The sequence below is a fragment of the Stegastes partitus genome, unplaced genomic scaffold, assembly GCF_000690725.1.
Source record: "Stegastes partitus isolate 25-593 unplaced genomic scaffold, Stegastes_partitus-1.0.2 Scaffold2654, whole genome shotgun sequence".
NCBI lineage: Eukaryota > Metazoa > Chordata > Actinopteri > Pomacentridae > Stegastes > Stegastes partitus.
The window spans coordinates 110,203-137,906 of record NW_007580385.1 but is presented as its reverse complement, the minus strand read 5'-3'; the positions used below and the strand labels follow the sequence as shown (position 1 = coordinate 137,906).

Sequence of the window (27,704 nt, the reverse complement as noted above, 5' to 3'; positions counted from 1 at the left end):
CTCTGCTGCGTGTGATTAGCACATCCAGAGCTATACAATAGGCTCTGGCAGCCATACTGTATTCCTCCCTCTGGAAATGGAAGTTTCCTCGCTCTCGTTTCTGGTTGCCGATGCGAATGCGGTCTGCGATGGGCAGAGTTAGCGGGTCTGGTTTCTCTCTGATGTCCAGCAGCTGCAGCTGGTAGAGTAAAGGAGCCCAGGCTGGAATATCGGGCTCTCTGCACACAAACAAACACAAAGAAAAGCACACATGGAACATCATCACAGGCTGAATGAGTGCCACATCTAAGAGTTATAAGTTATAAGAGTTATACATAATTTCAGGAAGATCAGTCCACTATGCATGAAATCTGAGTCACAGCTAAAATAAAGTGTTCAGGCTGTCATATTTGTGACACAATATATCTACTTGGATTCACACTACAAACAAACTGCTTTGATGAACACAACAGTCACACCATCAATCGCTGCCGGCAGTCTTCTGTGTAGCTTCTAACCTTCTGCTGCCGCTCTATGAAGCCGCATCACTTCACTGCTCCTGCTGTTTCTTTAACATAGAAACTCCAACAAGAACGAAACCACATCAGCTTTGTTCTCACAGTCATCACAGGCAAACACACAGCACTGGAAACTATGTTTTCCACTAATTCTATTCAGATGCAAATACAGAACCGATTCCACCAAAGATAGGTTCATCCATTTGCTATGTTTTTATCAAAAACTAAAACATCCTGAGCAGCTAAGTTCTCAGAATTGGTGACTCTACTGAGCAGCATAGCGTCTGTTTTAATTAGAAGTTTGAACTCTCTGATCAGGACAAATTTGAGAGACGTGACTCAATTCATAGAAAGCAACAAACAACAGCATTTATGATGGTATATTTGTGGGGTTTTTTTTAGGCTCTGGCCGCTGCTCTCTCTATCCAACAGCTCACACATGTTAAACGCAGCACTTTTAAAGAAGTCTGAGCGACTACGGTTCATTTAAGCAGACAAGAATTTGAAACTGGTATGAACCCGTGAGCCGTCGATGGCTTCAGCTTACTCAAGAGTCACTCAGAAGGAAAGTTAATTTGGTTTTCAATCATCTGCCTCCTGTGACCACATGACACACAATGGTCCATTATCAGCTTCTCCGCGGAGGCTCTGATTCCAAAGGTGTGTGTGTGTGTGTGTGTGTGTGTGTGTGTGTGTGTGTGAGAGAGAGAGAGAGAGAGAGAGAGAGAGAGGGGAGGGAATTAATGCAAAGACAGCTTGACTACATTTTGAAAAGATCATTTTGAAGTGGGCTACTTTACTGATTGAAACAAGACAAAAATACAACAACAAAAAAAAAGCCCACTTATTCATTTTAATACTAAAAAGCCGACTCCTTCAGCTTTCAAAGGGACCCTGTGTGTTTATTGAACTCAGCAAAACAAAGATCTGAAACCAAGTCAGACAGAAGGAAGTACGGCTTCCTGGTGACCCCCACCCACTCTCTGTTTGCTGCAAAGTGATAGTACTGGGAGTTGTGTCGGGTCATGAATTATTCAAACTGGTTGTGTCAATGACACAATTTATGTTTGTCTAACAGAATTAGTCGTATCCCCAGTTACTGCGGGGCTGTGTCAGCAGGTGGGATCAGATTACCCTTTCACCTCTCCTCTCTGGAGACCTCATCTACGATCACAGGACGTACAGGAGTGTGAAACCTGCAGCTGAGCCGAGGTCTCAGAAACCCGAGCTGGAAGCGGTGTTCAGAGACGTTATCGTTCCGGGCTGTAAATAAGTAGATGCAGGTCGTTTTCGAGTGTTTTTCGTCGGCATTGTTCAAGCATTATACTGCATGTTTATGAGGATCAAAGAGCCCGATTGTGTAACAGGTGTTTAAGAGCAGCGGAGAAGAAGAAGACAGTGGATTAATTCATGAGGAACGTGCAGCTCTTGGCTTGTGTTGCGGTCGGTCCTCGTAAAACGGGCCTCATACATCTAAACACATCCTTTTTTTTCTGGCTGGCTCGCTAAGAATATGACACCATCACAAAATGAGCGGCGTATGAACACACTGTGGCTGTTTGTTGCCCTCGCATACTTTTCTCAACTCTTATCTGGAAATATTACACAATATTCCCGGCTGCGTGTTATGTAACAGTGTACGGCATATAACAATAACACACACAGTGTCCTGTATACGCTGACCCACTAGTGCCTGGATCCAGATTAAATGGGCTCCTGTGAATTCACCCCTGAACCCGCCGCTGAGGAAGCCTGTAGTTTATAAGTCAGTGAGTAAACAGTCGAGCAAACTGAAAGCTCATTCAGCTGCATCATTATGAAGACCTTAAAACGTGTCCACATTCAGTCTGATTAGTTTGTCGGAACAGACGCGGTGGAGTAAGAAGTGTGGGTTTGTTGTTAGTGTGGCTATTAATTTATGTAACAGTTCGGATAATGAACTTAAAACTGTGTGGAATTAACCCTTAACTCACTCTATTTACAGTGTTTAAAAAAAATGCTGGCACTTTAAGTACAAGCTCTCATAAAGCAGTTTATAAATACTCCACAAGTAGAAAAGAAGTAAGAAAAAGTATGTCAGGACTAACAACAAAATGTACTTCAAGTATTGAAACTAAAATTGCCTAATATGGGAAAAAAAACAAACCCTCTGTGGCTGCTATACAATTACATTGAATATAATTACGAATACATGCTGCTTGTCCACGGTGTCCACAGCTGTCTATGTGCACATCTGCAAATGAGTATAATTAAGGTTTAACTAGCATTGTGCTCCTGTGGTTGGTCACGGTGGAGCAAATTTAAATATTTTATTGTGAAGTGAAAAATACAATGATGTAGCACAGTATGGAGCGCAGACACTAAAATGAAGAACTTAAACACAACTGATCTGAGGTTGAAGATAGGACAACAAAGATCTGTGTATTTTATTCTTACACTCTAGTTAATTATTTACTTAGACCTGCAGCGCTTGGCGTTTGCGTCCCCCTTCAGGCAGTGAGAGGAATTACACAAACAGCGTTCATGTGTGATTTCGACGTATATTTCTTGCCGTTGATCGATTTTTTTAAAGACTGTAGTCCTGCCTCTGAATGCTTCTGTTTTAGCATCAGAAACATTTCATGGATACCTTCTAGGGTTCTCCACTATACTTGCTGTCACTAAGACTGCCTGATGGTAGTTGATGTAAAATGCAGCAGTGTGGGAATGTCGCCACAGACATCAGATTGAAAAACTCCAGCACCCTGCAAAATACAGAAAGATTTACCCGATTGGCTTTATCAGCAACTCTTTTGTTCAGGGTTTGAAAATAACAGTTTTTTTCTAAGTATGTAACAATTGCAGCGTTAACCGGATTCTTGACTGTATAAAGTTTTAGTTTGAATTTCATTTACTAGCTTTTGTCCCTTCCCATCAATCTCCATCGAGTGGGACTGTAAAGTAGCACCAAAATGGAAACGCTCAAGCACATTTACCGAAATTTAGTCCTTAAGTACATCTTAAAGTGAGGATCGTTTTGTGTCACTAGTGGTGCAAGATTGTATTTCTTTGGAGATTTTTTTGGGCTATACACTATATGCTGATTATATAATGATTCTGCACACATGAGCATATGTCAAGCATCTGTTGGTTCTACGCCACACCAGAATTGTTTATGATGTGTATTTAGCTTTTAAGCAGATTTACTGGATGTCACACTCCAGACAGGAAGACAGAACAAAATGATTATACTGTCACAATATCATCCAACTGGCTTGCAAAGAGATCTGAATCATGAGCTAAACAGTGTTTGCTTTGTAAATAACCGAGCAGTAAACCCGTCATGTCATTAGGTATTGATTTTTTTTTAAAGAAACAGAGGAACCCACTTTGCTGCTCATGACTCACGCAGAATAAGACGCATTATTTGAGAAGTGATGAGTCATTCCTTTTTAATCGATGCAGGCAGCTGCTTCGGCGCTAACAGTGACGGCTAAATGCGCCACATCGACACCCAATGAATCCCAAACGACGTGTTGTCCTGCGAATGAAGCAGACGTCACGCAGGCTGCTCACAGCCCGATGAAAAGGCTTCAACAGGTGAGATCTCATTAGGCTTAGAGAAACACCACAGAACACCAGGTTTAATGTGTGAAACAATGAGGAACAACGCGAGTAGCCGAGAGTTCAGTTGCCATCGTGAGCATTAAACAAAATCGGCATGACCGGCCGACTGATGAGTGTAATCTGAGGACGTAGCGTGCTGACAGATCTATAAGGTTTACGGTGTCATGTGGGTCACTGGTGATTAGCACCACACCACTGTGCTGCTGCGCTGAGCTCAACCAACGAGTCCCCGGAGTCTTATTAGTGCAAACAGGAAGCAGAGGCTGGTCAGCGGGGCGAGATCTCTCCGCGAGATCTCGGCGAAACCCGAACCTGCAACTAAAACCCAGGTCAGAGCCCGATAACGCAGGTCTCCCCGGGCCTCCCTGCTGCTGCTGCTCTTCAAGAAACTCTGATCGCACAGGGGAAATTAATGTTGTGTAATTGGGCGGCAGTCGTTGTTCTTTCTGTAAAGCTAAACTGAGATTTAATGGGAGTCCACGGTCATGCTCAAGGTTCTGTCACACTGTAATTACGCCTCATTCAAGCAGCTTTGGCCAAATAGGAAGAAAATTTCCTTGTTCCAGCGTGGGAGTACACATGCATCATTCCAAGATGGTTACTTCTAGCTTTGTAGCCATGCCATTATGTGCTCCAAATTAGCTAGTTTTGTTATGTTTTTGGATTGGTGGAGACCAATTTAACAAATAGCAGATGTCGGACCTGTCAGAAATTCTGCTCTGACTGTTTTGGCGTTTTACCTAAAGTCAGACATAAATGTTTTGTGTTTTTTTCCCAGCCTGTAATTAAAGTCTGACGCACAATAGTGATGTGAACATGTCAAAGTCATGGGAATCCATCCTCTGAGGACCATGAATATTTGCGCAAAATTTCATAGAAATCCATCAAACAGTTGTCAAGGTGTTTCAGTTGGCCTCTATCCTGCCTCAAATGTTTTTTTGAAGAAATGGGAGCCATTTTTGACGTTCCTTAATAAGCCCTAACTGCACAGCTCAACCTTTATCTTGTTAAAACTTAACTTGAACTGTACACTGACAGATGTTCTGGCAGGCCCTCAAGCATGGCTGTTTTTTTTCTTCTGTGTTTTTTGTTGTTTTTTTTATGGGCAGAAATGTCACCTGACCCAAACCAGAGGAGAGACACAAGGAGGTGTTCAGGGTGGCAACACTGGGCTGAGTTAAAGATATGAGACGTTTGCTGCTCCGACAGCACTAAAAGACAAAGGCAGGTTCAGGTGCCGCTCTGGATTTGTGAATAAAGACCTGCTCACGCTAATGTTTACTGCAGGTCGCCGGCAGGGTCATTTGTGATCATGGTTTTGGGTCAAGCGGTTATCAGCCTGGCAGATTATCGGATCCGATATTTACAGTATGTCACAAAAGTGAGTCACATTCCTGCAAATATTTTATTAAATCTTTTCATGGGACAACACTGAAGAAATGCTCCAATGTCAAGTAGTCAGTGTACAGTTTGTATAACAGTGTCTTGGGCATGAAGTTCACCAGAGCTTCTCTGGGGCCTCCTCAAATGGAAGGTGGAGGAGCACAAGGTCTCTAACATCCACCAGCTCCTTGATGGAGGAGTGGAAGAGGATTCCAGTGGCAACCTGTGAAGCTCTGTTGAACTCCATGCCCAGGAGGGTTATAAGGCATTGCTGGAAAATAATAGTGGCCACACAAAATATCGACACTTTGGGTCCAATCTGGACATTTTCACTTATGTTGCCAGCTGTTTAGACATTAATGTCGGTGTATTGAGTTATTTTGAGGGGACGGTAAATTCACTCTGTTATACAAACTGTACACCGACTACTTCACATTGTAGCAAAGTGTCATTTCTTCAGTGTTGTCCCATGAAAAGATATAAGAAAATATTTGCAGAAATTTCACTGTTGTGACAGACTGTATCTGATGAGCAGAATCATTATTTTGTAACTGACTCTGAAATAGCCAATTAAAAATTAACCCTATTCAGGACTTTTGGGGTCTTTTTGGACAGTGACAGGTGTTGTTTTTTAAAGTTTGAAGATTTTTTTTTTTTAATATAAAAAGAGGAACACTTGTCATGCATTTGGAACCAAAAATGCATCAACTTATCAGAAAATTTATTCAACATAGTATAAAAGTCTATAATGAATGCCAACAAATATTTTGCACATATTCTTTCTTGGGGTCCAATAGATCCTGAAAGACCTCCTACGTATGGCAACATGAAAGTCCTGAAGAGGATTAAAAATGTACAACTTGAGTTCTGATGCAGCCACACTGTGGTCTCAATGTTTTGCTAACATCTGATCGTGAGAAATAGTCACGAGTAACAGCGTTTCAACATTAAAGACCAAATGCTGAAAGTTTTCCTTTTAATTAAACATATTTAAAACATAAAAGAAACCTTTTCGGTTCCTTTGAGTTTCTTATATTCTAAATTTGACACAAACAGTTTCATTTTTACTGTTTTCTGTTTCAAATATCGTTCTCCTTCATTAACAAGAATCAGTTTCTCTATCAGTCATGAAAAAACCCCATTGGTCGCCCCCTAGTCGTATTTACTACATTTGGAATTTCAAATACCTAAACGATGTAATTGTAGAGTCTGATTTTATGGTGAGGTCAAAGCAGTTCAACTGTGGGGAAAAGTTGTCAAAGGACTCTTTTACAAAATTCACAATGCTCTTCTGTTAAAATGTTCAACAACTAACACCAGTATGAGTAACATAAATTACAAAAAATGTCTAATCCACATTCATCTGCGCTAATAAAAAACAGTCTGTGTTTTCTGCTCTGCTGCTCCTGTGACGTGGCCGTATTTCTCGTACTGTGACTGTAAGCAGATCAGATTAAAACAGGAATGTTTCCACTCTTGTCGTTCGTACGGCTGGTGCGACAAGAACAAGCGTTTCCCTCTCGTGTCATGGGAAGACTGTGCATTCATTATAGATGACTTTGATTCATGTGTTTTGGCTTAGCAAACTTCCTCATTAAGGTGTATGATAGTGCCGCTGACTCATCCTGTTATCTGCCATGCAGACCCCTCGCCGCTCTGAATGAAAGAGGAAAAACTCCCTCAGAGGAAAAACAGTGGTCACTTTGACGTCATGCGCTCCATAAATGATGGAAAGGCCAGCGATGCGCCTCATCCTGGTTTCTATGGTTACAACCTCAGATAGTGCACTAATATACCGTAATAAATGCAGTGTGCGGCTTGTATGATAATACGAAATCCGAGAGGATTTATGAGGTTGTTTGTATTTTTACAGCGCTGAAAACAGGTCTGCTGCTGCTGCCGTTCAGTGCTGTGCCTGTTTTGACTCTTGGATGGACACACGGCATCAATACAGCCGTGCAAAGAAGCTTAGCAATAATCCTGGCACTGGTGAGACGTCACAGCTGTTTTTCCTCGCCTGCAGCCATACTAGTTAATTTGCAGCACAACAGCCTCCTATTACGGTCGGAGATCAAGAAACTAAACTAACAGTATAAGGCCTTTCAGCTGCTGCCTCGGCATGTGCTTTCCTCTCCTATTTGTTTTTATTTCCTCCTCCAGCAATGAGCCAATGAAACTGTGCTCGCAGGGATCAAGGGCATCGACTGCCTACATCCTGGATGCCGAGCTCCTCAAAAGTTCCCATATAATCCACAGCACATTTCTTTGGGCCTGTTAAAATGAATCCTCTCTCACCCCCGGGGTACCTGCAGGGAATAGAGCGGCTGTTTAATCACAGGGATGTGTACCTATTCAGACGGACCTGAGAGGATCATTTGGTTACACAACTTGATCAAAGCAGCTACAGCACATACAGTAATTTTCTGTATGTACTGTTGGAAATTGAAAGCCCAGTAAATGGGACTATTTGAGAAGATGTGAATACAGGAAAAAATGTAAATAAGTTAACGTACCAGGTGGAATTAACTTGTAGATAAACAGGTTTTTGGGGGCACTAATAGCTGAATGGTTAGTGTGGATACCAAATGCTGTCAGCAACGAGCCCCTGCTTTAATTCAAAGCCACCCAGACCTGATTGAATGTCAATCCCTTGCTCTCCTTCCCTACATTTCCTCTGTCAAAATGCAAAACAAACACATTGTGAGTATCCTAAGTCTTGAGCATGTTACTATGTTTAAAATGCCACTGAGCAACGTGTGTGATAAATGGTTTGTAAATCCTTTCAATGATAAATCACTAAAATCATTATTACTAGGTCGAAATATTATATGACAGTCATGGATCTGAAAAAAACAAAAACAAATGGCTTATAAGTTCAGGTTCCGGTTACAGCAAATGGCATATGCTAACGTATTTCATGTATAGCATACAGTCAGATTTGTGCACTTTATGATCCCTTAAGGGGATTTAAAAGTGCTAAGTGATGAAAAAAATCTAAAAGCCCACTGACCCTTGCTGCTACTGTGTGTTTTAAACATACATCATTATTAATAATTCTACTTACGCTAGATTTAAAAATGTAGGTTATCTTCAGTATGAGGTCATTGTGTGTAAATCGTAGTACTGGAGCTTCATTTATGATGATGGCTCCTTTTACTTTACCAGTTAACTCAGATTTAAAAGAACTAAGGGCTATGGGGTTAGGGGATGGTCGTGTGATAAGATTAGCAGCCAATATGCAACAGTGATTGTATGTACATATAGATGGAGATAACTTTTGATTCTCCTCTGTACAGATGTCATGAATGGAGAAGCTAGTTATAGAGGCCAAAACCATTTTTGGCACTGGGCTGGAAACATGTTTATTTGTGGTATAAACTGAACATTTTAACATAGTGGTCTATGAAGATTGACTCATTATTAGCATCAGCCTCAAGTGGACATTCGAGGAACTGCAGTTTTGGTTACTTCTGAAACAGCTTCATTCTTCAGTCCCAGAGTTTGTCGCTCGACAGGCACATTTTAAAATCGCAACGAGACAATGAAATAAGATTCAACTAATGTAGCTGAAGTAGTAAAACAGTGAATTTGAAAGCTTAGCAAATATCCAAAAAGTACACAGCCATTCATTGTAGATTTTTTTTTATAGCAGACATTGTTATACCTTTTCCTGCTATGACTAGACAAAATGTCTATATTATCAGACAAGATTTTACAACTTCAGAAAGTTATCCCAGCAGCAATAATTTTATCTATAAGTATATGCATGTGTGTGTGTCAGCTGACTCTTCTTTTAAAACCCTCCTGTCGACAGGTGTCGGACGCTGCCTGGCTTTGGTGACCTGGCATTACCATCACGAATGACAATAAATGTAGTGATACCGGCATTTAAATGTCATTAAACTGACTGGCCACAAAAACTGCGGGGGAAGGACACGCAGCGAGAGAGAGAGAGAAATGCGATGAAGTTACATCAAAATAGAGGAAGTGTGCCAGAGCACTGAGAGAGCGATGAAACTGAAACTCCACCAACTTCTGAGGAGAATATTTGAGTCCTCAGCTCACTAAAGGTTCAGTTTTCCCTGCCAACCATTTGTTTACTTCATCTCTCTCCTGCTTCAATTCCCAAAATGTAGCAGCAACCATTTGTGGAAAGGGGGGTCCAAGAAGATTTGTGAGAGTGTCCACGCACTTTAATTAAAGCTGTGAGCTCCACCTACCTGCAGTGAATGACTGAGCGAGGAAAGTTCAAAGCTTTAAAACAAAAACAACACCTTTCTTCTGACTCACAGGTGAGCAGGACAGGTCTCCGCTTCTACCTTATGCAACAATCTGAAATCTCTCAGGTTGGGGCTCTGATGTGTGGCAGCATCTAGATGAATTATTCCTCAAAGCTTTTGCTCTGTGTTAGGAGGGATGAGAGCAATCTGTCTCACACAGAAATACCACCAAAGGTCATCGAGTAAATCTGCCTTACTGTTATCTGCAGAAGATATCTTATCCCAGGATCGACTCTAAACCCATAATCAATCAATACGAACAAGCCCACGTTTCCGAGGTGTGCACGGCGCGGTCAAGTGGCAATTTCTCACGCAGCCCCGGGGACTGAGGTTTAGTTTCAGTGGATTCTCTGAGAGGTTAAAGTGAAGCAATGACAGCCCAGTTCTTTCTTTACACAGACGTTATGTCTACTGATTACATAAACCAAATCTCTACCAGTTTTGGATTTCACTTTTGAACTTCAAAGCTTTCTAAGTTACGACAAATTTCGACCGAGGAGCCAAAAATCCTGCTCTTTGAAAGATGAAAGTCGTCCTCTTCCATTACTTTTTATACTTCGCATAAATGTCGCCTACTCCACTGGAGACATGAAACCATGAGTGCTGCAAGAGTATTTTATGCTCTCTGCGTGGATGAGCGTTCAAATCCGAGACTTTCTTTTCCAGAAAATGTTATTTCGGCACAGAATAAGGGTGAGACATTAATTATCATTCAACAAGGTTGCTGTTTGCCTCCCTCTGTGGTTGCGAACATGAATGTTTGTGACCACAAGCGCCTCGTTGCTTTATGTATGACATTCTGGTAGAGGAATAAATGTCATAAAGAGATTGTGATCAGAAATTAATTTCCCTTCTAAGTCTGAGCTGTCATACGTGCATGTGCTGAAACCAGATAACTCCCACAGAGAAAATGTCACCATTTCTGGATATCGTTTTGCAAATTGCACTCACAACAAACGGGCAGCAGTTATCAAGCTCCATGATTATTAAATGAGATGAAACTTTAAAGCAGCAGCTGCTGCTCATGTGTACCCCTGGCCTTTACTCTCTTCGTGTTGGACATATTTGAAGAGTAGTTTACTATGATGCATGCATGTTGGCTCTTCTAAACTTGTGTTGTGTGTGTACATCAGGCAAAAATATCATTATCATCATCATCATTCACTGTCGCCCTCCTGTCATATCGATGACCAGGAGAAATATGGCTACCCCGATGTGCATGTCTATAATCCAACCAATAAAGATCCAGCTTCCTTTCGGCAGCAGCTGGCTCTGCCTCCCTGTGCAGCCTGTGAATCAATAGCAGCACCCTTAACTCCTGACTTATTAGTCAGGTTGTCACAGAGGAGCAGTCTGCGTCTGCCGCCTCTTTAGTCTCTCTCTCTCGTGCAGAGGTATGAGACCTGGATCGTTAATCACGACTAAAACAACAGCATTTTTAAGAAGAAGGGCTTGGCCTGACTTAATCCAAGCCAGTGACAACAGCATAGGTCACTCTCATCACAGAGAGCTTGAACAGCAAACACAGACAGCCTGTTTCGTAGGAACTTTGGGCTGTTTTTGTTCCTATCATATTGGCAAATGGGTTTGTTTTCTTCCACAGATAATGCAATGTTTTGGTATACATGAGCTCACTTGTATTGTCCTTCACCATCTGGAATGACAACACAAAACATTACCACAGTGCAACTAATCCCATCAGCGCTATCAAACAACGGAGATTGTTTCATTTATAATGAGATCTTATTATAAGACTTAGTTAATCCCTGAAGCTTAAACGCTGCACATCTGATTTAGACTTTTGCAGTGAGGACGTCAGTGGGAGTCTGCCAGTCATTAACTTTGAGAGGAATATTTTGGAAGTCTTTTGTACGTGCGTGCGTGCGTGTGTGTGTGTGTGTGTGTGTGTGCATGAGTTTGCCTGTGATACGCTGCTGTAGACGACTGATGACGGAGCGCTGACGTCTCAGCGCGATGACTCATGCTCCACGTCCCCAGTGACGGTACTTCTTCATCACCCTAACACACACACTCATGCACACACACACCAGGGCCACTTGTCACTCTGCTACAGCTCTCCTTCCTCTGGGCTCCCAGGCTGCACTCGTCACCTCACATCCCTCCAAAGCAGCCGCCGCCGCCGCACATCGCTCACAGACAACCAACACAAAGGATTATTTGCTCAGATACCCTGCTGTCTCTGCTCTTGCCTTCTGTGAGCATGATACATTTAGCATGTTAACCTGTCTGCACAGACCTGCGACATACTGCACGAGTGTGTGTGTGTGTGTGTGTGCTCAGTGCCACACTGTCAGCAACAGCTTGCCCCTCCACTATCCCATCTGCTTCCATTCTGCTGCAGTTACACATGAACTAAATGCATAAAGTGGGTTCCTGAGTTGCCCGGCAACTGTCTGTTATCATGGTCTGTCTGAGCTGACATTACAGGAAAGTTGCTGTTTTTTCTGGTCTGAACTGTCTAAGACTGTAAAATCATAATACGACGTGACTTCTATGAGCCTCAAATGATGAGTGGGACTGGGTGGTCCTGGAAGTCAAAGAATCCCAGAAACAGCTTCTGTGTTTGAGCAGTGACAAGGGAGATTGACATCAGCTATGAATACAAAGCAGTGGCTTGTGTTTTCTGGCTAACATAGCAGAGTAAAGACCAGCATATGTTCAAAACAAAGTAATGCGTATGACATGCCGTCAGACCACATCTGAGTGTTTATAGCTGTTCTGAACAGCCACGCTTGAAGGCAATGCGTGCTGGCCGTCAAAGGAGGGGAGATGTGATAATTGCTCAAACTGGGATAATGACGCACACTTGCAGACAGCGGCTCCTCAAAGGCTGCCATCGTGTTGTGTTCATTGTAGAAAGAAAAAGTAATCAATTACATTGAGGTTTCACTTAGGCATAGTAGTGCTTTGAGCTGACATTCCAACGCTTAAATGCTCACAACAACAAAGCTAACATGCTGATGTTTTTGCAGAAGAAAGTTTTACATACTCTGGCTTTCTTTGTGTTAGCCAGCTCAACAAAACCTCAAACCTCAATCAGACAGAATAGGCATCAAGATGGTTGTCCTCAACTTTGTTTGTTATTTTGTGAACGCCAGTTTTCTTCATCAGGCGTGCCCCAATAAAAGGAGGCGTTTAACGCGTCATGTTGCTCTTCTTCTGCACAAAACGGGCCGATCATGTACCGCCTATTTCAGCAAAGGGGAACAGATTGTCATAACGGAGAGCTTTAAAGAATACAAAAAATGTATTACAGCAAAAAACCCCTACTGCAAGTGATACAAGAGAGGAATGCTGGGGAAGAAATAAAATAAAATAAAAAAGTTTGTGTATTTACCAGTCAATGACTGTATGTGGAAATCACCTTAGCTTTTGGTCAAATCAAAGCAAAACTAGTTTTATTCATCAAATATGCTCTGTGGTAGATGCCAATAGACTTTTCTCATCAAAAGTTCTATTAACTGCAGTACCATCAGTGTAAATGCACTGAGCAAATCAGGACCAAGAATAAAAGCAGATTTATGTATTCTGACAGCATTCAGTGGGATTACCAACATATTGCTCAACAGGTTTGCAAATACAGCAAATCCCCCAACCGAAACCGGAACAACCAAGAAGGGCAAGAAAAAAAAAAAGGGAAAAAGGGGCGCGCCTCACAAACCAGATAAAAACCCAAAACCCAAAAAAAACACCCCCCACAGAACACGCGGGGTGCACAACAACAGACAACAGGGACAAAGCCAGATTAAAAAAGGACTACCTTCATGACATCTTGGACTTTTAGACTTAGCATACCTGTCTAATCCAATGTCTTCATCGAACACCCCTCAGGTATAACTGTGTTTCCCATTGTAGTTTAGCATGTTAGCATCTGCCACAAAACACAAACTACAGTGGAAAATGATGGAAACCTTGTTAGTTTTGCAGGAAAATGGATATAATGACTAAAACTGAAAGCAGTTTATGAATGTGTATAGTCGATTTTTATGACAATCCATCTAGGAGTTGTTGAGACATTTCAGTCTAGATGAAAGTGGACCAATCAACCAACAGGTCAACGCTGCCATCAATAGAGCCACATCACTAGTCTGAGGAGAAAAAAAAACGGCAAAACCTGTTCACCTTCTCACCTCTGCAGATGTGGCCAGTTGTGTGAACTGTTGGATTGTCAATTTCAGGAAGTTTTAAAATTGCATGGTGTAGCCTCATGATGTTTAATGTCAGAAAGTACTGGAGGGATTTCAGATGCTGTTCAGTAATCCAACAAGCTCTTCGTCTGATGCACACCGACCCCTTTATAAGGTTGAGTGTTTTAATTGAAAATAATTATAACTACACACAGCAGACTCATAACACACACCAACAGTAGAGTTAAGAGGAACAACTGCTGCAAAGGAGAAATGGAATACCAAAAACAGACGGAAAAATAAGCAACAATAAATAAAAAGCTTAAACCTGCAGTGCCAAACTTTCACCCTCCCCTTGCGGCATTTAGTCCAACTACACAAACATGGTTGACTCGTGCTCATGACATATACCGTCGATTGTTTTCTCTTTAGGTCCATACCTTCCTCTCCCTCTTCCTCTTCTCTGTTCTTTTTTTTATCTTGTTTTTCTATAACTTTTCTTCCATGCCTCCTAGGTTTTTCTGACATCTTTCTCGTGCGAAATACAGAAAGATGAGCCTGGCCCTGACAGGTTTTATCAGGATTGTGTGAACTCGTTTGGCAGGAGTCCTGGAGTCTAGCTGTACACAAAGTAGTGCAAAAGTAAAAGCAGGCTAAGATCGGACCAGTGTAACTTTACTCCATTAAGGATAATCTGCTCTTAAAATATATTATATAGCTAAAATTCAATAAAAAAGACATTTCACATCAGGAGATGTACTTCCACAGTAACTATCCCTCGACCACAGAAAGCAGAAGTAGCTATAACTGAGGGCGGTATATTACAACCAAGGCTGTCGATGAGAGAGATAAGCCTGCTCGCAGTAGGGGAAAAAGGTAAACATCCAGGGAGATTAGCTGAAGGACATGCACCGTTCAAACAGTGGCCTGAGTGGCAAAATACTACTGTGGCGCCAAAACAATTCGCCATCTAGATTTCGGAGGTAAAACAAAGAGTCTGTTCTGCTCAGATTTATTTCCTGCACTTCTTTTTTAGCTTGAGTTCAACACGTCAAAGCTCCGCGCTAATGTGTCCGTGGTTGTAGCAACCGGAGGAGCTCATGTTGGTTGGAGAGCTGAGCCTGATCTTATCTGGAGCGTGCTTACAGCTGTCAGTGTTTGCTGGCCTGCTCCTGGAGCGTGAGGTCTGGGTGTGGTTTCTAAGTCAGCCTGCCGGGAAAGACACACACACACACACACAGTGCCCAAAAGCTACAGTCAAACTTGTTTAGGTCACATGACTGTACAGCCAAGTTGTTGGTTTGTTCACATCTGTTTCTGGAATCCTTCACTAATGACGAACAGCGAAACAAAGAACAATGATCTCCACACTGGTGTCAGTTATACCAAACAGCTGATTGTTTGCCTACGTAACTTTGTGCCGAGAGGAAACACCGACGGGGAGGAGAGAGGAATGGTTTAGATGCATCATTGTGTTTTCCGCAGAGGAGCGTCTCAAAGGTCACATTATTCATTTGACCCAGGTGGTTGTGCAGAGTGAGTCACACTGTGTTCAGCACACAGAGGAACTCCACCTCAAAGGCTCTCTGAGTGGACAACATTCTTACGTATGCGTGGCGACGGGGAGGCGAGCGCGTGTGCATGAAAGTGATAAAAGTGACTGAGGCCAGTGCAACCGTGTGGCAAGTGAGTCACTCTACCTGTCTAATGGCAAGCGGCTGTGAAAAGCAGAACTGCCAGCTCTGGGCTATACGCCGGATGATAAGAAGAGATCGGGTTGCAAGAAGAGGAAGAAGCGCCATCACAAATGAACCTAACACCCAACGTTTAATTAATGCTCCAGCAGAGAACACGCTAAATGAATCTTCTGCGCACAAAGAGACCGAATGTGTCACGAATCACTGACATTTCTCACGTCTTTCAAAAAGCAGCTATGCCAACAAATATCCTCCCTCATCATCAGTCTTGATCCCATTGATCACTGCCACTCTGTGAATCTGTCAGTCGTCGTGCCTTTCTGGCTCTGAGAAATGTCACTGTTACCTTTTTTCAGCTGCTCTCCCTGCTGGGTTTTGGGTGTGCCGCAGAGGCCGCGAGGGAAAGGTTTCCACACGCACCAGCTTCTTCAGGAGTGTCAACAGAGCGCACATTCCCGAGAAGATGTCTCACTGGTCGACCCGTATTATCTACTGATTCCGTGTCAGCATTTGATATTGTGCGTCAAACGTAACGCTTGCATACTGACTCCAATTAAATGTTTTATATAATAATTTGATTTGATGCAAACTCAGTGCGTCGCAGGCCACAGTTTTTGTTTTGATGTGACAACAGTGCAGTACGGGTGAAAACAGCCTGTTTCAGCGGTTGCATAAAAACAAGACTGGAGCGAGCGTGCGAGGAATTTATGTTGCCTTGTGTAATTCAAAATCAAAAACCTGCAAAACTGATGACATTCTCGTCAGCTGTGTGTTTACTGTGAAGTCGCACACGTTAGATGGCTAGTATGAAAATAACAAACATGACAGCTTCTTATTGCAGCAGTCATGAGTCTAATTTGCTTCTGTTTTCTCACACGTCATAAAAAGCATTCCACCTTCAACATTATCAGATGGACAGTTTGAAAAGTTGATCAAAACTGAAGCAGCAGAATCAGAGATTCTTCTTTCTTGTCAAAGCCCCACCTACCCATGTTTTTTCATTTTCAACCTACGACCCAACTAACGCTGTTTCAAACACTTTGTAGTCGTACTGCCAAAGACCTGAACAAATGTGTAAAATTGACAAAGTTCTCCTTTACTGTCAGATATAAATGCCTTTCTGAGACTTGATGGTGTTGGTCAGAGCTGTGAGCAGCACATTAACGGGAAGAAGTCCAGGATTTGATCAGTCTAAGTCTTAGAAAGTATGATGCAACATGATATTAGAATACAGAAATCAGCTTTGCTTCCACCTTGATACATTTACGCCTACATTTTCCAATTCAATAGATATCAATCTGCTGTTTATCTTCACGCTGTACCAAAGAAACACTAAACGATCAAAGTAAACTGTACAGCTCACTAACGGATGAATATTGCACAATAACCATCAATCATCAGCGTCAGTGTCACAGTACTTTCCCATGAACTGAAGATTCACTCGGCTTGCTCCACCCTGCCACGATAAACCCAGATCGGTAAACCTGCTGTAATGAAGGCTCCAGCAGCCATCAGGTCCACCTCCCCCAGGGTCAAAGAGAGGGAGATTCCTCCCTCCCTTCCCACAGTAGGACCTGTTTGTTTTTCCTGCCTCAGAAACTGACAGTGATAGCCATCTGGTGTGCCTCCACAGTGTTTTGAATATTCCCTTAAAGGCTATTCGGTTCGTATGTAATGATACATGCATGTTGTGCTTTACAGTCTCTGCATGCGGCTAATCTGTTGGGTCACAGTCGCTGCTCATCAGTTATGGTCTTATTCAATGTGGGGTCCTTTATTGTTCTGTCTGGAGACGCTACAAGGAGGGAAAAATAGCTGACAATACAAAATCAATTTTTCATTGTTAAGCGAACAAACGCTCAGATATAGATTATGTCCCACTCTGACCCTGAGCTAATCAAGCTGAGCTGATCACACTGATAAATAACCTCATCTGGACATTTATTGAGTTTTTTCTGCAGTAAATTGCATAAAAACAAGATTTTATTATCTAAATTAGGGCTGAACAATCTGAGGAAAGTATCTAATTGCAAATTTTCAGACAGATATAACTTTTAAAGCCCTGTTTAATTTCAATTTTGACGACATAACAGTGTTAACTTATGTAATGGATCATGACCACCACTGAGTTTTAAATCCTGGGTCTGACTGCTTGCATAACATATGTCCATAATTTCTTATTTACATTGTTTCAAATTGTGATTCAAATTTGAAACCCATTAGTTAATCTGAAAATCTTAAGTCTTCCACGTATGTTGCAACAGAGAACCTGGGTCCCATCTCAGCACATTTGCTACCAGCAAGCTGTGACTTGCGTAATGACCGACATCAGCCAAGAACAGGGCGGCGGTGGCTCAGGTGGTAGAGCGGCTGTCCTCTGATCGCGAGGTTGGTGGTTTGATCTACAGTCGAAGTGTCCTTGGGCAAGACACTGAACCCGAAGTTGCTCCCAATGGCAGGCAGCACCTTGCATGGCAGCTCTGTCGGCATTAGTGTATGAATGTATGTGTGAATGAGAAAACATTTTGAAAGCGCTTTGAGCACCACTAAGGTAGAAAAGCACCATATAAGTGCAGATCATTTAACAACGTTTTGACAAGTCAAGCTGTTCCATCAACAACTTCTATTTATATCCAAATTTAGACATTTCCTTTCCACTTCAAATATTTTTTACTTTGTTGTTCCTGCACAAACTAGTCATGACAAGTCGCCTTGACTGCTGTTTCCTTGTTCAATAGTTACAGAACGCTGCTGCTTCACTGCTCTCCAGAAATCTTAAAAATCAATCACATAAATCTCATCCTTGCCTTCTTGCGCTGGGTCTCTTCTTGTGTTTAAAGATCTGTAGCATGGCAACACTTGTTTCTCTGACAGAACTACTTAACCTGTCTACATTACCAACAGCACCCTTAGGTCCTCCCGACATGATTTATTAATTGCCCCAGAGAGAAAAAGGCTAATCCTAATTTATGCATCAGTAGACATGTTGAAATCAAATTGAACTAAAATTAACTTGTAGTTAGTTAACGATGACGTCTTTGTATATATGAAAAAAAAAATATGTCTTTAATGGTGTTAAAAATTCACTGTGTTCTGTCAGTATAGTATATGTTTGCAAACTTACACTTACTTTTGAGTAAAGTACCTCTCTGCAAACTTATTCTGTTGATAAATCATTGTAGAAATAAACAGCAGCACAGCAGTGCTAAATAAATAACATATAAAGGAAGAATAAATAGCACACAATCCCCTCCTGACACATTTTTCCCAAAGTAGAATGATTAACCGGCTGACACTGTCCATCTGGACGTGGATTAAACTATTAATTTAACTCCTGACACATCCCGGAGGTCTCATTAACTCCACTTCAACGTGTACTCCACCGAGGTGGTTCTCAGCAATGCCAAGAGTAAAAGTACGCCAACACCTTTGCTGCCAGCACCAGGGTTTAAGCTTCTGTTTATGTTTGCTAACAGGCAGCCAACATAACCTTGGGAGCGCACCACTTCACTGAAGAAGCCTTTGAATGCGTCGCGTAGCGTTTCGCGTACGGCTAAAAAACCCTTGAGAGAGCCGTAAATAACGGCTTCTTGTTTCGCAGGTTTACTTTTGTTGAGACGAAAATAAAGCAGGTGCCAGTGACATTTAATGCTGTTGACTTTGGAGTTGTGCTGGGCTGATGAGGCAGACTCCCTCTGGCCCCTGAGGGTTTTTTTTTTTTTTTTTTTTTACGAGTGTTAAAGTTGATCTGTCCAGAGATCAACAGATGTGAGCTTCCACTGGTCTCTGATAACGACCTAATGACTGAGGGGAAGCAGTCTTTGTCTCTGACTAAGTCGAACCTCTCCGTGGGGGGAACAGATCTGACACACTCTGCTGTTTCCCTCGAAAAGCACAATCAAGTCTTTTGTCACATCTTTAAAAGGCTCGGGGCTTTAATGTCTCACAGGAAGAAAAAAAAAAAAAAACATCAGTGTTTCTTACAGTCGATTCAGTGCCGACCGGCTTGTCAGTCGTAATCAATCAGGTAAATGCTCCTGACTTTTTTTTTTTCATTATCCTTGTGTTCACCTTTTTTCGGGAGCTGCAGCTCTGATCGCAGCCAGCCCATCACCCACACAGCGAGCTGCAGACCACTCCACTGTGCACTGTCTGACCAGCTTTGTGCACTGTCCCCATATAGATAACTGTGAAGAGCTCTTAGTGGCGGCTGACAGAGTCCAATCAATGCATGTGCCAGAAAACAGAGAGGCTAATGAGATTTTCCCTCCCTGTCTATGTCATTTTATAACACACATGCAGACATCTGTTGCTGCTTGTTATTCCTATTTTTCCCTTTGGCTTGTGTGCTCAATTTCTTCTATTAAATGCTTCTGATACAGACTTTAGACGGACATAGCATGCAGCCTCATGTTTCAACAGCAAACATATTTAACTTCAGCGACTGGAGAAAATCAGTCTAAGGGCAATGAGCAACCCCTGGATCATGTTTAAAGAGTTGGCATGTAGCACTGATTGTCTACCTTATGTAAGGTGCGACTAAGTGTGACTGCACAGCACACAGCCCTAATCAGCTGCATCAAAACAATCATTAACTAACCTCCTGCTGCCTCCTTCTCCACACACAACACACGGCGAGATTCTAGACACCGAACACCTCAGACTACTTGTCACCCCTCGCGCCCTCTTGTCCTTCACACAGCTCCATGATACAAACATGAACGGCGCTCACAAAAGGCTGAAACGCTATGCTACACACACCAGAAGGGAAAAATAACACGCTTTTACAACACAATGTTCAGTAAATCTGAACATTATGTTGTCCACAAGGTTGTACTGTGATGTGCTGTGTTTTACCCTCAGCTGTAAAAGTGGATTTGAGTCATAAATTTAGCCCTGCACCTTTTTTTTTTTTTTTTACAGGCTTTTACTGCCACATGATAATTCTGGGTGCACAGATGTGATTTTATGCATTACTTATCAGAGCGGCTATTCGGTTAATGGTACAGTATGTTCTACATGTAGGAGAAAAAAAAAGCACAGGTAAATGCTTCAGTTTAGGGTTTTGGTGAGGTTTTATGGTAGCAGCATTATGTGCTTCAGTTGGCAGTAGCGCGTTTGAGGACTGCCGTCCACTCACACGACACCCATGGCTCTAGATAGAGTGTTTGAAACTATCTAATAATGTTTAATTAGCTCTAATGGGTGCGGGCTTATTCAAACACAGAGTTGACAATATCGCTTTCAGAGTTAAATTAATAGCCACAATTTTGCTGTTTATGAAATTGCTTCGTATACAACATGTTACTGTTTGCTGAAAAAAGCCTCACAGCAGTGAACGCTACAGAAAATAATCTACAACTTAATCAACCAGAAAGCAAATTAAATCATATTTAAAGCACATTTTTTCGTCGAGCCTCACCTCAAAAAACTTTTTATTCAAATATTTTCTTTGGGTATATTATGATGGACAATCTGGTGTAATCACGGTGGGGCATTACCCTTTCATTGTCACGTGTTCAGGTTATCTAGAGCAAACATTTAAACTATACACAATGGGTTTTCAGCAGCGACACACCAATCTCCTCTGTGTTTATACTGGCACTTTAATGGTGTAAAGGTTATAAACCCAAGCCATTGGCCGTAATATGAGTGGTGTTCTCCCATAGGTCGGGAGGTTACAAGCGCGCCGCTGATAGGCTGCCTCTGAATGGTGTTAGGAGGAAGCCATCTGCTCCTGTTTATGGTCCATTAACCCCACTGCCCCTGGATAACCAGGCTGCCCCCACAGCAACAGGTTCAAGAGGCGTGGGCTTTTAACTGGGATGATACTTGGATGTCATTTATGTTGGAAAAAAAAACAAAAAACAAGACAAACAAAAAAAAGCTTAAATCTTGCTTCTGCTTCAGTGTGTTTCCTAATGCACAAGATAACTGTCAAACGACAGTAAGTGGAAAGTCCTTACCTTCCCAGAAGTCCATAGGCGTACTGTGAATCTGCCAGCAGTAATGTGATCTCGCCCTTCTGCATGGACATGACACACTCCTCCAGGGCCTACAGGTGTCAAAAAGCCAGTTATTAAGCGGGCTGAATGAGCACGTTTTATCTGTTGTTTTAACTTAATGTAGGGCATTTCAGTTTTGACTACAAGATTAGATTGTGGATTCCGCGTTTTAAGCATATGAACCTGCTTTTTTAGTTATACTGGCTCCAGGAATGGAAATACGAGTCGATCCATCAGTCGACCCACTTTGGTGAACCTATGACTTTGACAATGACCACTTTGAGTGAAATGTCTTAACAACTATTGAACGGACTATAATGAGATCCGGCTCATATCCTCCTCAGAATATCTTGTAGCAACTTTGATAACCAGCTTCAAATTTACATTTTTCTATTACTTTGGTTGATGATGAAATAATTACACAACAAATGACTTCCTCATCAGCATCAGCTGCACTTTGTATTTTGTGATAATCAGCAACTTTTAGCGAGCTAAAACGCAACCAAGATGCTAACACGGCAGAACATACCCTCTAATCATCGTCATCGTCAGCACTGTCACTAGTAGCATGCTGATGTTAGCATTTAGCGAATGCAAACTCACCCGAGCGTGACTGTAGAGTTTTGCTGACATATTTTTAATCATCTCTGGATTAAAACTTAGTGCTACAGACAACCATCCCCTCAAAGAGTCTTAGGGGTTGAAAGCCTTTACCTGGTTTACATCTCCCTCTCCGATAACAAAGACGAGCTTGCAGTCCTTCTCCACCACCGTGCGGTCCTCCAGGACGCACTGCATCTTCACAGCCACCTCCTGGCCCCAGGTGGGATGCGGGGCCTGCAGGGTCCCACGCTCCAACACCTTCTTCCTCAACAGCCGGTCCTCTGCGTGAGGAAAGAAGAAAAGGTCACGCAGGAGGAAGTGGGGTTAATCTGCTAGATGTTGGTGAAGAAACAGCCACAAACACTCCAGTCACGTATTGGTCACTTTTCTTGTTTTGTTGTCGAGGTTTCAATGCAAAATAACACGAATAGATTCGAGTCAAATAAGAGTCACTTTCGGTCAGTCGTATGTTTTAAAGATTAAGCACCAACACCAAGTCTTAAGTCTCTACATGTGACGCTCTGTTCCCTGATGTATCCTCACCTGTGATGTCCTTCCAATCTTCTGCCATGAACAGCTCCTCAAAGGTTGCAGAGGTCCACTCCTCCATTGCGTAATCTGGAAAGAGACTCTCCGCTGAGCTGTCCCTCTCCCCGGCATCGTCGTCCTCCGATGGGTCTTGGAAGCGTACCATCTTCCAGCTGTTTGTTTTTCTCAGTTTCCTCCGCTCCTTGCATTCTGTCCCTTCACTCGGTTTCTCAGGATCAGAGGAGCTTTTTATCTCAGTGTTTTCACTCGTCCCTGCCCCGCTCTCCATTTCAGCCCGCTGGTTCCCAAACAGCTCCTCACCTTCCTCTGCAGGCCCACGGGACAGCTCATTGAGACGGTCCCCGTCAGCGAGCTCAGAATCGGCCTCTTTTACCTCAGGTTCTGCAGGCTCCACTGCAGGGTCCTTATGCTCCTCACAACATGGCTCTGTCTCCATTTCACTCTGAAAAAGTGACGGACACCATCTGCATTAGTCTCCAAGAGAGATGATCCTCTTTGGTCAGCCAATGTTCCACTTAGATGAAGGTTAGTAGTTTTTTGCCACCTATATCCTGTCAGTAGAAACAAAATATCTCCATGACGTAATGTTTTTTTAAAAATCCATGCTGTGTTTCAGTAAATCCAACTCAGAACGCCTCCCTAAACCCTGGCTTCATCTACGTTTTTTTTTTTTTCTTTTTTCCAAGCTTTGTCTCGCCTACAGCTTTGTTTTGCCGCTGCAGTTCTGCTGCACTTTGACCTCTCCGCTCTCCTGCTCGTATCCCTCTTAGTCGACCGAGTTCGTGGCAGCAACAAAAAAAATGATCAATGTAAAGAAAACTGTGCGGCGCAACGAAGCACTCTCAGCCAGCAGGCATGTGCAGTGGTAATCTACTGGATTAGAAGAGAAAAACCTAATCTGCCAGAACGTCTGTAAGCTTCTTAATGACTTCACCGTCGTGCCCCATAATGCAGTTTCCATGAATGCAAAATCTACCAACAAGATCTCAGGACATGCAAGCTCTAACTTAATTTACTTTGAGAGACATTAGAGGATGTTTTTATTCTCGCTTTTTGAGAAGTGCCACAAAACGCACGGATGAGCTTTAATAAACCCCGCAGGCTGTAAAGATCACACTGGATTACAGAATCAGTTTGGGTTTGTTCACAAATATTCTCTAAAACCGCAATGTTCTTTAACCTGCCACAGCTTTTATGTGATGTCGTGGTTACAGAATAAAAAAAAATCAGCTTGAGCTTTAAAACACATTTCAATTTGCATCCACAGCTGCAGTCCAACATCACATTCAGGCTGAAACTAGGATGCACAACATGGTGCATGGTGTTGGGATGTTGAGCTACACATGATCAAGTCCTAGAAAAGTAAGATTTACATGTTTTTTTTTTTAAACTAACTAATACAATAATGAACGGCTAAACTCTTGAGGCACCATGCGCTTGTTCACAGAGGTTGATATAATTAGTGATAATTTGTGGCAACACTGATTAATATGTCAAGAGGCACTTGTGTACAGTTGTGCAGAAACAGCACAGAATATATTATCCAGTTGTTTCACTGATACAAAACTGCAAATCAAGTTTTCCTTTACGCTTCACCAAAGCAACATACACAATGTGTTATTATGTCATGCGTTAGGCTCCATATAAAGTGCCTTTAAAACACATTTTTAAACTCGGAAGAAAGCTTACAGCTCGTGAAGAAAGCATCAAGACAACAGGCTGAGAAATCTGACACTAATCATATTTAGACATCAACATCCTGTGAGCTATATCGTTAATAAAAACTGCTCCACTGATTGTGAGGCTCCTGTTTAATCCACAGCCAAAGCATGTTGTCAATCGGGGGATTAAATTAATCCAAATTCAATTGTCATTTAATTTCTCCGACACACAGACAAAAGATGCGCTTATTGTGAGTAAAATTGCTTTCTTTCAGGGGATTTGTTTGGAGTCTGTTGTTTGTGAGTGCTGTGCTTTGATACCATTTTGATTTTCTTTCATGTTACTCAAGTCCTCACATTTCATGCTAGTTCGTGTTTGTAGTCGACAACATTTCAGAGGAACATATCGCCCTCATCACGCCACTGGTTTCTGTTTCTCACATGGTGATCGTATAAAACTATGATGCGCTGTCATAGACTCAACTGTTCAACACGCTACAGTGTAGTTAAAATTAACTCCATGAACTTAACATATATGTCATCATATAACATTAATATGAAAAAGAAATCTAATCTGCACCAGTTAACTGATCGATCATTTTATCCAAACTTCAAGCACATTTGTTTGACAATTTTGTAATAAATTTAATTTACAGGAATTATATATTTTGTAGTTGAAAAAAAAAATAGTTGACTTTTAACATGTTGCTTTTGGCTTTCGAAAAATTACGATGATCACTTTTAGCTGTTTTCACATATTTCACAGATACAATAACTGGAGCCTGACCGATATATACGTTGGCCAATGTTATCTGCAGATATCGACTTGTCACCAATATATCAGTATTGGTGTATACGTTGTCCAATATACGCCACATGAAACCCGTCTTTTCTCGAACAGATAAAGATTCATGCGGTAATTTAGAAACAGTGTCATCCCATAGTTCGACCAGTGGAGCGACTTCGACTCCATTGTTTACAACATTCTCAACACTGTCTGCAGCACATGTAGCAGAGTACGTGTCACAGATGAGGAAGTAGAAACAGTCAAGCTGTGTCTTAATGCTAAGCCGCTAACTAGTTTGACAGCTCAAACATACTTTATGTAAATGTATAAACAATGTCAACTGATGTATTGATTCACAATTTTATATTCTCTAAAATCAGCCCCAAAAAAAGTCAGCACCTGTCGGACTCGAATTCAGTGATTAACTGAGAAAACATCAGGCAGACGATAAAAATATTTGCTAACTGCATCTAGAATTCAGAAAGAAGATATTCTGAATAATAGGTACTTTAAAAGCAAAGCTGATTTAGTTGATGATACATAGTCAAACCTTTTAGAGTATTTGCTGCCATCTCTGATTTTCCTGAAGTTTTTATAGCAATAAATATGGACATTTTATAAAGATAGTTGTAAAATTTCAACTTATTATGTAAAATACTTGCTGAGATAATTGTTTGTTGGTTTTTTTTAAAGGACCTACTTTCTGCATATTTTTTGCACATTGAAATTTGAGGTGTCACAGGATCTATCAAACATAAAATATGGAAATGTTCACTGTTATTTCTCCCCATGCCAATAGTTGGTCCAAAATCTTAAAAAAAAAAAAATGTGCCCATATTAAAAACAATTATTTTCTTATTTATATTTGGAGGACTATTTTAAAACTAGTGAACTCTGTTCTACTTGCCGTGGCTATCTAGACTTTTTTTTTTTTTTTTTTTTAAGATTTTGTGGTACAGCTACAACTAACTAACAACAATTGTTCAATCAGTTATGAAAGTTTTATTTTTGTGATCAACTATTTTATATTAAAAAGTATTCTGTTTTGTTTTGTATTATCATGACATCCAACTACACATGGATCATAAAATATCACATGTTGACTTTAGAATTTTTAAATAACGTGTGCTCAAAAATAGGACTTTTCATGAGGTTTTATTTCAATCCACTGACATGATCAGAGATTATTTCATCTACAGTATTTTAGATGCAGATTGTGAATCAATGGCATGATCAGAAATAGAAGTAACAACTACAGACTTTATCTTTAATAGTTCCTGAGACGTAGTCATCCAAACACAGCCTCAAATTTCAACACACGGTTACAAAATGTGCTGAGTAATTTTATTTTACTACCTCGAAAAGTACTTGATATATCAATCTGAAGATAACATATATGTTTTTAAATATAAATAGTTTATGACAAATAAAGTTTCAAGCAAATCAGATGGACAAGCAGCAGGCTTCTTATGATTTGAGACAGAATGACACTTTACTTGAGTAGAAAAAAAAGAAGTAAGCATGAATGCTGTTGCTAAAAAAGTCATTTATGTTGAAGCTTTTCCCTGTTTCTTCCTTTAACAGTGCATCTAAAGTTTGATAAAGTAAACTCATATGTGTTGATGTTACATTAATGTTGATTTCTTTACTCTACATTAAAAAAAAGAATAATCATGTAAAGTTAAACTAACTATTTAGATCACACAAACCAATATGAGCAAACCACGCTCAAAAGAAATATATGACCTGGCATTATAGTATGTTATAATGCATTTTAAATACAAATAGAGACTCTAATGTATAAGGCAAGATATGTTTTAGATTTTAAAAAATGATCAGTTAATAATTTAATTCACAGTTATTCAAAGGTCCAAGATCACGTGTTCACAAAAACAGCAAATTCTGGCATTAAGGAAACTGTAAGCATCTGTCTGTGAGTGTATTTATACATCCTCGTGTGTGTGTGTGTGTGTGTGTGTGTGTGTGCTGCAAAAAAAAAACAAAAAAAAACACACACACAGAGTACATTTAGTTAAACTCCAGCTGCAGGAGAAGCAGCTTGGATGAAACCCAGATCCAGAATAGATCAAAGAGCAGATAAAAACAGACTGGAAACAAAATGTCCAAAGAGCGTTGACCTGCAAAGCGAAAGTAAAATACTTTCTTACTTATTTACTTTTGTACGTCTAGTGTTCATGTGTGTGTGTGCGTGTGTGTGCGTGTATGTGAGCGTACGTGCCAGGCGTGCGTGCTCCGGCTGGCCCCGCCCACACGTCGTCTCCCCGGTGACGTCTCCGGCAGAATGTCGCCAATAGGCTTCAGTTGTAGAAATGGCAGCGCTGAGACAGGAGCATCGGTATGGGCTCTCCTGTGGCAAAATCAACAAAAACAACCCCAATCAAACTCTGTACCACGTCAAACTCACTGACACTGCCATCCGGACCCTCGAATCCTACCAGAACCTGAAGGTAAGAGAAAAAAATCCAGC

General features: G+C 41.5%; 2 protein-coding genes across 2 annotated transcripts in view; one reads left to right on the top strand and one right to left on the bottom strand.

The window, feature by feature from the left end:
• On the bottom strand, positions 1 to 27,679 carry fkbp16 (FKBP prolyl isomerase 16; the record flags this gene model as incomplete). Its single annotated transcript, XM_008305842.1, has 6 exons — positions 27,673 to 27,679; positions 27,452 to 27,584; positions 22,763 to 23,210; positions 22,331 to 22,500; positions 21,578 to 21,666; positions 1 to 218 (listed from the first exon to the last, which is right to left on the bottom strand). Coding segments are annotated over exons 3-6 (919 nt in total), but the record flags the coding sequence as incomplete, so codon positions are not given.
• LOC103375536 (RNA polymerase II elongation factor ELL) overlaps positions 27,462 to 27,704 on the top strand; it is a 28,445-nt gene continuing 28,202 nt past the window's right edge. The window contains exon 1 of the mRNA XM_008305841.1: positions 27,462 to 27,684. Within this exon, the coding sequence (XP_008304063.1) occupies positions 27,547 to 27,684 (138 nt within the window). The 5' untranslated portion in view covers positions 27,462 to 27,546. The remainder of the gene's footprint in view (positions 27,685 to 27,704) is intronic.